The sequence below is a fragment of the Sciurus vulgaris genome (genome assembly GCF_902686455.1).
Source record: "Sciurus vulgaris genome assembly, chromosome: 15".
NCBI classification, from domain to species: domain Eukaryota; kingdom Metazoa; phylum Chordata; class Mammalia; order Rodentia; family Sciuridae; genus Sciurus; species Sciurus vulgaris.
Genome location: NC_136476.1, coordinates 40,864,899 through 40,877,549, shown reverse-complemented (window position 1 = coordinate 40,877,549; position 12,651 = coordinate 40,864,899). Strand labels below are relative to the sequence as shown.

The 12,651-nt window shown below is 36.3% G+C and overlaps 1 protein-coding gene across 1 annotated transcript; it reads right to left on the bottom strand.

The window, feature by feature from the left end:
- Positions 1 to 530: 530 nt before the first annotated feature.
- DMRTA1 (DMRT like family A1) lies at positions 531 to 7,069 on the bottom strand. Its single transcript, XM_079111656.1, has 2 exons — positions 6,186 to 7,069; positions 531 to 2,731 (listed from the first exon to the last, which is right to left on the bottom strand). Exons 1-2 carry the CDS (start codon positions 6,838 to 6,840, stop codon positions 1,884 to 1,886), a joined length of 1,503 nt encoding a protein of 500 aa, XP_078967782.1. The 5' UTR covers positions 6,841 to 7,069; the 3' UTR covers positions 531 to 1,883.
- Between the last annotated feature and the right edge of the window lie 5,582 nt (positions 7,070 to 12,651).

Here is a 12,651-nt window from a genome sequence, read left to right as displayed (position 1 = left end):
TAATGTAACTTCCTTTAGGGCATTTTTTACATTTGACATCCTCTATAGAATCTAGTGTATTTTTTAAAAATAGCATTCAATAAATGAATTAATGCAATAGATCACCAAGGATTCTAACCCAAATAGCACTTAGGAGATACGGAGAATCCCATGAAATTATATGCAAAACTGTGTGCTTGTAGGCCATTTTGTAGCGTTCTTTGGTTTTATCAGAGTACAAGAGATCTATTATCCAAAGTTATTTCTTTACTTAATATGTATTAATTATCAACTACTTGCCAGGCATGTAACTATGGCTTAGGTTCAGAATCTAAAACTTTTTTTGTTAAGAAGTGAGTATTGGATGCATCCACATTTTACAGGATCTTCTTTATCACACATCATTAAAATGAATGCATAATCATTAAACATATAATTTCAATTCAACATTTGATACTCTAGTAACATTATATTTGCTGGTAAAATATGATTTACAAATACATTCTATTGACTTTAGAGAAAAGATTCCATGGGAATCGAACTGACAGGGCTTTAGTATTTTAGTATGTGTAAATTTACACATACACACACACATACATGTAAAGAAATCTCTAGTGAATCATGTTTAAAATATCTCTAATTCATATCCCAGCTGGGTTTTCATTTATTCCTAACAATAACAATGAAGTTACTGTTCTTTAAAAAAAAAACCGATGACACATAAAGAAAACTTCATAAAATTGTTTAGTAAGCCATTTCCTCATGGATTTTCCACTGACTGAAATAAACAGCTTTAAAATGCTCCAGATGGAGAACAAAATATACTTTTAAAACCTCAAGAATATCTCTAAATTTTAATGGCAATTTTCCCCCCTTGGAAATTTCACATCTCTCTTCAATGCATTAAGCATAATATATAAAGGCAATCAATATTTGAGCAGCTATTTTAGTTTCCTGAATAAAATTATTTTTACTTTGAAAATGGGTGCCATATTCTTATCTCAAACACATGGAAAAAGATATTTTCTCAGATACAGGCATAAGCAAATTCAAAGACTGAAATAATCATCCACAGTAGAAACGCACTTTACAATATGAAATTTTTAATGTAGCATGATCCAAAATGATTATTTCAAAAAAATGTTAGTTTCTACCATTAGGAAACAATGCATAATTCACTCAGCCGAACTGAGCTGCAATTTGTGATAGTGACCAGAAGATGGCGCCGTCCCATTTCATAAGATTCATTAATTAGGCCTTTGTGTAATTCAAAAGTTAATTTTAAAGAGAATTTGAAATTCGTATTTGTTTTTACAAATGGCAGGTAAGAATGAAGAAAAAAGGAATTCAAATTTCTCAAAGGTTTTGACTAACAGTTATCTACAAATAAAATTTTTAAAAATACTTTAATAATTTTTTTCTCTCCTGTGAACAAATAACAAAGAGTTTTAGAATAGTTATTACTTAGAATTACCTCAAGTTTAAAATTCTTCCTTTTAGTCCATTTTATATTATGCTGGATTGCTCTTTACAACTATAAACGTTTTACAGCTATAAACTCACTTTTCACCAAAATATAAACAAGGGTAGCTTTACTTTTGCAACAGGAATTTTACAAATGATAACTTAGGGAGAAAATTCATTAGTTTAAAGTAAAAGTAGTTCATGAAAAAGCTTTGTTCAAGGCACAGACAACGTACAAATGCTTCTTTCACTTAATAAATCCTGAATAAAAGTGTTTAAATCTAAAATCTATTATATTGCTGACTAAAAAAGTAACATTTTTAAGGCTTAGTAATTTACTCATATTTAATTAAGTACATTAATAGATCTCTGTGTATATGTGTTTGTGTTTGTATGTGTTTCATGATTCTAGAAATACTCCAGAAAGGGAGTGAATTACATTACAGATTGTCCTGACTAGGTCTAAAATACAGTCTACCACCAGTTATTGAGCTTTTACTAGGAAAGTAGGAAGAATCCCTAATCATCCCTGAAAAGGTATAATCCAAAGCTGGCCGAAAAGGCAATGCTGGAACCAACCCAGGCGTTACGTAGGGCGACATAATACCAGACAGCCCTCTTCCTGGCGAAGAATATGCCAGTCGTAATGGACTAATAGCTAGTCTAGGATTTAAGCTGTAGAGGCTTGAATCACCTCCGTAAGAAGCAGACGGGGTTTGAAGAGGCGAGAAAGCCGATTTATTACCTAGAGTTCCAAAACCAATTCCAGCTAGACTAAAATTTGAAGCTCTCGAAAAGACTGTGTTTTCCAGTTTTCCGGAGTTTGCTAGATCCCTGGTGTCTTGCTTGCGCTCTTTCCCATTTAAGATCTGTTCAATGGCTTGGACCACATCCCCTTTGCAGAACCGAAGAACACTTTCTAACCAGCTGCGCCTATAACTTGGGAAAATCCTGGTAAGAATATCAAGAGGGTCTCTTGGTCTTGAGGACATCATGGGAAGGCTGGCTCTGGTTGCAATGCAGTCTTTGGTCCCCTCACTCTCATTTCCTGATTCCAGATCAGAGGATGATAAGGACCTGGGACTGTCTTCACCTCCTGATTGCTGCCCAGAGTAAGAAGACAGGATGCTATCGTGCTTCTTTGGGTGTTCTGAAGTAGGTGACCTGATGCTTTGTTTCCCAATGACACCATCAGCTTTAGGAGATGATCCCAGAGAAAGCTGATGGGATTTAGAGTCTGACTCTTCTTGTCCACTCTGGCACGAATCACCCTGACTCTCCTTTTGTTCTGAGAAAGAGAAAACGAAAAAAGAATCAAACATAGGAAAACTTCCCAGAACCTACTACCCACTCAAAAATATACTAAATAAGACCCATTCATTTCCTAATTCAATGTATTAGTAATATTTATTCATACTAAAACTTTTAATAGATAGAAAAAAATTTAAAAATCATTCAGAATTTGCAGGTGCTGAAAATAGTGGAATAATCCTGTATCTTATGTCATTTCAGGATAACAAGGACAGACAACATGTAAGTACTTAGGAATCAAGAAGAGACTGTTGTTACTCAAAGATGTTAACATAACACCAATACTTTAGGGCTGGTTTGGTATTGGCCTAAATGTCCCAAGTTTTGTTATTTTATATATATAAAATAACAAATATATATATATATTTATATATACAAATATATATTTATATATATATAAATTATATATATAAATTTATATAAATTATATATATAAATTTATATATATTATATATATATATTCCCCCCACAAACAGTGACAGTACATAAAAAGAACTAAGCATAATGATTAGGTTTAGATAAAAAAAATTTTATAAAAATGTTAGTTTGAAAATGAATATTCTATTTAATTACTAATGCTAAATTTCAATAATTGGTTTTTATGCTCACATTTCAGGTTCTAATTAAGTCACTGGAATAATGTGGAAAATCAACAAATTGTTAATTTCATTCAAATTTAGAGCAATGACTTCTGAATCAATCTCAAATCATTCCAGACTTGCATATTCATTTTCTGTGAGAGATGATATGGACTTGGTACCTTTATCATAATCTTTTGTGAAAGACATATTTTCTTTTTTAATCCCTAAAAATATTAGGTTTAAAATAACATTTTCTAAAATAAAATAAGAAGCTGTACTACTGCCATCTGTATGGAACCTGAAGGAATCCTGTTAAAAAAACATTATCAGGCATTTCCTTCAAATCACACACACCCCTCCCTCCAATATTAAGGCACTTCTCTAAAAATGTATTTTTTAAAACAACCTGATTTTTTTTTTACCTCAACATGTTGATCAAATGAATAAAACATTTCAATACTCTTGCCAAGCTAAGACCAAGAAAATGATAACAATGCATAATCCATTAAATTACTTTTACTTTGATTCACATTTCCTCTTACTTTACAGCTGTATTTTATCATTGAAAGGGTAAACTTTCAAGTGGGGTATCCAGAGTTCTTCTGTACAACTTTCTTTTTCTACAAAGTTTATAAATGTAACTCAACAAACGTTGCCTAAAGCAGTGATTTGCAACCATGATATACAAAACACTCATGTTTTCTCCTGTTCTCATAAGAAGGCCTAAATTCTAAAATAAAAAATAAATGTCTCTAGTTTATTTAAAAGTTAAAATGTGTATAATGTAGTGCTTTGAGGGTCAAAATGCTGTCATGAAATGATAAAAGAAAGGATGGTACTACTGAAAAATTACAGATTCTAGTGTTTTCAACTCTAAATACAGTAACTTTTGTAGTCAATACTATTAAGTGACATTGACATTTCTTATATATGTGATTCAAAGTGTCTGCCTAAACATTTAAAGTATTAAAATTTCATCTCCACAGTAACATAAAACAATCTCATTATTGTGCTGTATTCATAGTACAAACATAGGTAAAGAAGTACTAATTCTGCTTAGAAACTAAGGTGTCTTTAAACTAATGATGCCCATTTCCTTCATCTGTCCTCTCAACCTCTATTCTATAGTTTGTCTTACTTCTATTGCACTTATTTTTATAATATGCCTTGTATGATAGGATTGGATACATATAATCCTCCTTCTTTGAATATGAGATTCTTTTGGGTACGAAAATCTTATTCACTCTGAATGCCCGTTGGTCTTTTGTTTAATGAATGAATAAATTAAACAAAATACCTTACTACAGTTCATGGATAGTGTGTAGGAGGAGGCACTCAATTTAGAAGCCTTGGAGTGGCCTTTCAAAACTTGGCTTATTTTCTTTTCTATAGAGGGTCATCTGGGGCAATAAAATAAAATAATTAGCAACAAACAAAACACCTGGGAATCAAAAACATCCCACAAATCAATGTCATCAGCTGACCTCACTGCCAGTTTAAAGAATTCCAACTTTTACTTCTCTTATAGCAGTTCTACTTAATTTCTCATCAGCCCTCTTTGATCTTCTTGAGAAATTTTAAGTCTAATTTGTCTTCTAAAATAAACTGGACCATGTGCAGAAAGTTGGCATATGTGAATACAAAATGATATAGGCCTCATTTCAGTAGAGATGGTTATTTTCAAAATGCATTGTGATCTGATAAGATCTACAATTTTTAAAATTTAAGGAATTTCTCAATAATAATTTGTTGTATCATTATCATATAATTTCATGTTACAATCTGCTTGGAACTTAAAAAAAATTTAAATGGAATTCTCACTGTTAGTAGGCCCTATGAAGTTCACCGCTAGTAGGCCCTTGTGAAGGCTATGAAGTTCATGAAAATACAATGGGATTCACATTAGCAGGAAAAGTTAATTTGGTTAACTTAGTTAAAAAAAAAAAAAAAGTCTGTACACACATGCACATGTCCTAACACAAGAAGAATTTGCAAATAATCTGCAGTCAGTAGAAAACAGAAAAAAAATTTTAAACTTCCTTGGATAAGCAACCGACCATATTGGGGCCGGGGCTGTAGCTCAGTGGCAAAGTGCTTGTCTAGCACGTTCAAGGCACTGGGTTCGATCCTTAGCACCGTATAAAAATATAAAGACATGCTGTTCATCTACAACTACCAAAAAAAAATTTTAAAGAAATCTCCAATATTAAACTTTGATATTCCCACCACTGTTTCACAAATCTGGAAAACTTAAATGTGTTTCCTACAGGAAGAAACAAAACTTCAGATACTAGAGTTTTCTACACTTTTGGAGTCAAATAGTTGGTGGAGGATGCTTAAAGAATTAAAGGGAGAAAAAAGAAAGATCGTTGACTAGATTTCCATCTTTTCCCCAGTTTTAGTGAAGAAAAGCACTCCCAGTGCATTTCCCACGCCAGCTCAGAAGATTCACTCTCATTTTATAGTTGAAAAAATGTACACAGCACCCTTCACTACGCTTTTCGTTGAATGCCCGCTCGACCGAAGTTGTTTGAAAGTCATAACTTGTGCGCAAGTAACTTCATTCCTAGGGCGAGTCGTTCATCGGTTATCACCCCGGTTTCACCCTTTCGTTATCTTTTCCTATCACTGAAGGCAACCAACACAAAGGCTTTCCAAAGTGAAGGCGCTGGGTCTCGTAACACCCTCATGACATGCTTACTATAAAAGTTCGTTTTCAGAACTTGAGAGCTTCTTTTGAAGCCCGCCTCTAGGGCGCTATTGGTTTTTGTTTTTGTTTTAATTTTTTTCTCCCCCAAAGTTTTTCTCCAGGACAATTATTTGCAAAAAGCTAATTAAAGACCAACTCACCTTGTTTTTCCTCCGCATAATCTTGCTGGTTAACCTCGAAAGCAGGGGTTGCCTGACTACTAGCTGGTCTCAAGGCACCCAGTCCCAGCGGGGCCACCGCCGCAGACCTGCTGGCGACCTGAGAATTCCCCGTTCTATCGCGGCCTTCGGACGCCCGACCTTCGGGCCCCGAGGCTCCAGGGTACAAGAGCCTCTGCAATCCCCGAGCCTCGCTCTCCTCTTGCGCCTGCTGCCTGCGCAGCGCCACCTGGGCGGCCATCACGCGCTGGCGCTCGGCTATCAGGGTGCACTTGGCACACGCGCAGTCCCGCCAGCGGCAGAAGCGCTTGTGGCCCTTGAGCGCCGAGACCACGCCGTGGTTGCGACAGCGGGCGCACTTGGGCGTCCGCGGGTAGCCGCAGCCTACCGCGCTCACGCCTCTGTCCAGCCCGGGAGCCGGCTGGCAGCCTCCGCCTCCCGCGGTGGCAGCAGCGGCGGCGGCTGCTGCTCGCAGGAAGAGGCCGGACGGCCGCAGGAAAGCTGGAGGCACTGGTATCCCCGAGGGTACCGGTAACGCCGGCGGCGGGGGATAAGGGGTCGCCGCCACCAGCCCCGGGCCGGGGTGGGGTCGGCCGCTACCGCTGCGCTCTCGGCTGCCACGCGGTGATCGCTCCATTCGTGAAGTTTCTGGCGAGGAGTTGTAACTGGGAAGTGCGCGGTCCGCAGCTAACCCTGCCGGGACACTGGGGTAGGAAGACACCTTCGTCCCGCTGTCCCCCACCTACACGAGGACAAGCTTACACTCTTCCCCCGGAGTGGGAAAAAATCGCGTCCCAGAGCGCGAGACGCTAAGAGGCGCAGCTGCCCCGAGAGCCTCTTAGGAGTCCCTGGGGGCTAAGGAAGTGCCCCAGCGCTCTGCGCGTCTCCGAGCCCCAGGCGTAGAACACAAGGCTGCAGAGGTTACCCCGCCCACTGGTTACGGGCCAAACGCTCAGGCTAGGGCAGGGCCGGGGGCGGAGATTGGGGACCTGCTAGGAGGAAGGGTGGTGGGAGAAACTAGACACCATCCTGATGGACTGCAAATACACCTTGTCCCAAAGAAACTGCTTTCTTTCACTTGCTTCCCTCTGCGAGTACAGTTTTATAAAATAGTTTCGCACCCTCCTCCTTGAACTGCCCTCCTAAATTAACAAAAGATTCGAAATTTGCCTTTTCCAGTTCCCTGCTTCTCTAAGCAAGTTTGAAAATCTGGATTTCGAACTCTTTTTCTTTTCTCTTTCCCAGATGAAGTCTTCATGACGACAACGTGAGCAAAGTTAGTAAGAAAGCACAAGCTAAAAAGGCTGCCAAATTGGTACTCATTGGAAAGTGCGTTATTTTTAAATGGGTGGTAGGACTGGGAGGAACCACGGAAAGAAAGGAATTTATTCACATTTAGATTCTTCTCAGCATTCTATTTACTTACACGTGCAAATTTGAATTGTGTGTAGTATGTTTGGAAACGTTGATGCTGAAAGAAATCATTAGGAATCCCTTCTCTGGAATTATAGGCAATTGTGTTAGAGCTGTTTCAAAAATAATTCATATTTCTATTGTGAAGTGTTGGGTAAGGTAATTTGGATCATTCTTTAAATATGTTACAAAACTCATTCTTGAAATGTGCACTTAATGTCTTTAATTGTAGGAAACATTGATCTATTACTTTAAACCACAGGAGCATTGAGTTTATTCTCAATGAAAGGGGAGACTGCACTCTGTCAACTGTCAGTTATTCGAGTAACCAACTGCCTTGACAGACAATTCATATTCTACCTCTAAAATGGCATATTTTTACCATTCCTTTGTATTCTCATATACAGGTCTGACATTGCTAATCAATCTGAGATTTCTCCTGCCTGCCCACACCAAACCATCACCACATACAGACAGCCTATCAAATGATTACCATCCTCCCTAAACACTGGAACTGCTTAGGGAATATTTAAAAGATAAAGATATTCCAACCCAAGCATTCTGAGTCTTGAAGTGTAAGTCTTAAACCCTCAAGATGGCAATCACACACAATCAAGGTTTAGAAATATCACTATAAGAATTCCTAACCTCTGTGGAGTTTATAACACCCAAACTTTTTCACAGCTCTTGGTTTTTGCCTGAGCCACACTAACATGAGAAGTTTTTAATGCTACATTAAAGTAAAATATAGTACTAATACAAAAAAAAAAAAAAAGTCATTCCCTTTGATATTCTTTTTACGCCTTCCTGGTTACATAAAGGAAATGCATGTTTTTAAATTTTTTCCGAGTTGTTGATCATGCTTCTTGATGCACACACAAAAAGAGCCTCCACAGATGAAGTGTTTATCTATAATTTAATGGTATTTTTCCAGATTCATTTGATTATTATTACCTTGCAATTATAGCAAGTGACACTGCTTTCCAATGAACAAAATGAAAATAATTTTAAGCAAATGTATTTAAACAAAATCTGAGCAATTTAAATGAAAAATGAAGACTGATACAGATAAATATACATATGGTAAAGGAGGCATATGTATATATGCATTCATTTCTGGTTTAAAACTCTTAGCAAACTAAGAATAGAACTTCCTCAACCTATAGCAAACAGCATAATTAATTGTAGATGAATAGATACTCTCTAAGATCAGAAACAATACAGGGTATTCACTCTCAACACTTCGGGATTGTACTAGAAATACTGGCCAAAGCAATGAGGCAAGAAAAATCTGTTAAATATAGTCAGATTAGAAAGAATGATATAAAACTCTTTTTATCTATAGGTGATATGACCATCTATGTAGAAAATGTGATAAAATTTACAAAAAATATTCCTCTAAAACTAATGTGATTTTTTTTGCAGGTTTGAAAAATAGAAGGTCATTATAAAAATGTATTTCTATAAGTCAAAATTAAAGGAAATGATCAGAAACTTAGGAAACATTCAAAATAGCATGCAAAATATAAAATACTTAGGGTTACATTTAATGAAATACATGAAAAACAAAATTAAAAACTTTACTGACAAAATCTAAATAAAGGAAGAGAGATATTGCATTTGTGGTTCAGATGACTTAACATTGTTAGGATGGCAATTTTACCTAAATTGATAATTGATCTATAGATCAATAAAATCTACAAAATTAAAATTCTAATAGGTTTTATTTGGTAGAAATTATCACACTCATTCTAAAATTTATATGAAAATGTAAGAAAGAATCTTAGACTAGCCAAAAGCATCTTCAAAAACAATAAAGTTGCAAGGTTAACATTACCTTACTTCAAAAATTATTACAAAGTCATCAAAATGATATAGTACTGGTTTAAAGACAGACAAATCAACCAATGTGGAAGAGTAAAAAGTTTAGAAATAAACCCAAACATAAAATTACAACTAATTTTAAGCAAATGTGCAAAGGCATTTAAGTAGAAAAAGGATAGAATTTTTTCCCCCAAATTTTGCTAGAAAAATTGGACATCTACATAAAAAATTTTTAACATTGACCCATACATCACATCACAGAAAAATTGGATCATAGACTTAAATATAATTCATGACAATAAAACAGCACATCTTTGTGCCCTTGAGTTATGCAAAAATTTCTGAGACACAACCCTAAAAATATGACCCATAAAAAGAACAAAGTGATGAACTGTACCTTATCAAAATTAAATACTTCTTTGAAGACACTGAGCTGAGAATAAAAAGACACGTCAGACTGAAGTAACATAATTGCAATACAATATCTGATAAAAAGCCTACATATAGAATGCATAAAGAATTTTCAACACTTAATAAGTAAACTAACAATCTGTTAAAGAGAACTGACAATCAATAAAAGAGAAGATGCTGTACACAATTGGTCACTAGGAAAATAAAAATTAAACCCACCACCAAATATCACTATATACCTACAACGATGACTAAAATTAAAAAGATTGGCCACATTAATATTGCCAAGAATGCAGAGTAGCTGTCACTCTCATATACTACCAGTAGAACTGGAAAACCAGTTTGAGTTGCTTTAAAAGTTTTAACCAGCCAGGCGAGATGCTGCACACCTATAATCCAAGCTCAGGAGGCTCAGGCAGTAGGATCCAAAGTTCAAAGCCAGCCTCAGCAAAAGCGAGGCGCTAAGCAACTCAGTGAGACCCTGTCTCTAAGTAAAATACAAAATAGGGCTGGGGATGTGGCTCAGTGGTTGAGTGCCCCTGAGTTCGATCCCTGGTACTCCCCTTGCCCTACCAAAAAAAAAAGTTTTTGCCATATGATACAGCCATTCATTCCTAGGTATTTCCCCAAGAGAAATAAAACAAGCTTTTCTATAGTTATAAACTAGGAAAATCCAAACGTCACTCAACAGATGAATAGATAAACAAATTGTGGCATATCCATATAGTGAAATACTAATTAGTAATAAAAAGTACTACTGGTGCATATTACTGCATAAATGAGCCTAAAAATAATTATTCTGAGAGAAAGAAGTAACACAAAAAGAAATTATATAGTATGATTTAATTTATATGAAATGCTAGAAATATATAATAATAGAAAGTTTACCATCAGTGAGTGGTTCCCTGGAACAAGCTGTGAAGGAACATGGAAAGATGGGCTAGTCATTTACGTGCTCGACCTCACTTTCCCCATTGACAAGTGCAGACATTGTCATCCCCAAGGATGCTTTCAAGTCTGTGATTCATTTCATTTTTCAAGTCTAGTCTGAGTTATTTTTCTCTGATATGCTCAGCTTCTAGAGAATCTCATTACTGCCCCTTTAAGGCATCAACCATTTCTCATTATAGCTTCCTAAACTTCCAGTAGCAATATCTTGGCTTTCCTGGGAGAAATTGTCTCAACCTCACTTCCTCTTACCATGCATAGGTTCACTTCTGCGATAAGGGTCCCATTTCAGACAAAACATCCTGTCTCCTCTTTTCTCTATTTATAATTTCTCTATGAATCTTTCATGCTAATTTGCCAGAAGTTCTAGAATAGTTCTTCCTCTATAATTTTTAATTGAATGTTAAAGAAATAGCCCTATGATGCTTCTTTATTTGATTATTGTTCATCTTCCAGATCACTTGCCAAATACAACTTAAATTTAGCAGATTTTAGGGCAAGGTACGGACAACATTGGGAGGATGAAAATGGGCTGAGACAGAAAGTTGACCTGTGACACCTAATTGAATACGCAAAGCAGGATTCCATAGGAAATGAGCTCAGAATACAGCTGACAGGAGCCTAGAAAAGAAGAAAGATGGTAGAACATTCTCTGTCAATCTGTTGATAAAGGAAAAGCAAAGTGTACAGGCTTAGTTTGGTGGAAGGTTTTGCAGGAAATCTGGGAATTTGGAAGGAAAGTCTCTCTATTTCCTTTTTTTTTTTTTTTTTTTTATCTTTTTAAGCATCTACATTTACAATTCACTTCATTACTTCAGAAAATAGGGGAGCGTGCCTTTTATAATGCATTTTGTCCTAGGCTTTCTAGGACCAGACTCTGTATGCCAATACCACAGTTTATCAGTTTGGGAAATTTTGAACTGCACTTCTCCTTTCCTGGATTTCTTCAAAATGCAATCGAGCATTATCATGATTGAGTGTCCACACTCTGCAGGAAAATATAAACTTCAGCCCTTGGCCTGTGGCTTGTCAGGGAAGAAGTAAGCCACTTTTAAGATACAGCATTTCTGGGAGTTTATTGTTGGGGGAAAGATGAATATGTTTGGCCACACATGTATAATTGGCCAAGAAATGTCAGTCCCCAGGAACCAGTTCCTATGAGTGAACATATGTTCCTGCAAGGTCATCAGGCAGGGAGAGATGATTTGTTAAAACAAACCTGCAACTAACCACAGTGTTGTGGATCTTGGGAAGCAGAACCTCCTCACAGGACATCATCTCTGATCCTTGCTCAGGGAGATGATGGACATTATTCTCTCATTATCAGAAGAAAACAAAATATGAACTTAAACAGAGTGTTGTGTTTTATTGCCTTAAAAGCTCTTTTCATACAAGTTGAAGATCTTACCTGAAATCATAAGAAACTAACAAATACAGGGAATAGAGACATGTTATTCTTTTGTATATTCATTTGTAATTGCCCACTACATAGTAAATGTTATATATATATATATTTTTTTTTTTGGGGGGGGGTGAGTACCAGGGATTGAACTGAGGGGAATTCAACCACTAAGCCACATCCCTGACCCTATTTTGTATTTAATTTAGAGACAGAGTCTAACTGAGTTGTTTAGTGGCTCACCATTGCTGAGGCTGACTTTAAATTCTGTTTTTTATTTTAATTTTTATTTTTACAGACTGCATTTTGATTCATTGTACACAAATGGGGTACAACTTTTCATTTCTATGGTTGTACACAATGTAGATTCACACCATTCATGTAATTATACAAATACATAGGTAATATTGTCTGTCTCATACTTCTATCTTTCCTTCCCCATCCCTTCCCACC

Coding starts and splice junctions, on each gene's coding strand:
- DMRTA1 (XM_079111656.1), bottom strand. CDS start 6,840: ATGGAGCGATCACCGCGTGGCAGCCGAGAGCGCAGCGGTAGCGGCCGA. Junction 2,732..6,185: donor TTATGCGGAGGAAAAACAAG/GTGAGTTGGTCT, acceptor TCTCTTTCTCAG/AACAAAAGGAGAGTCAGGGT.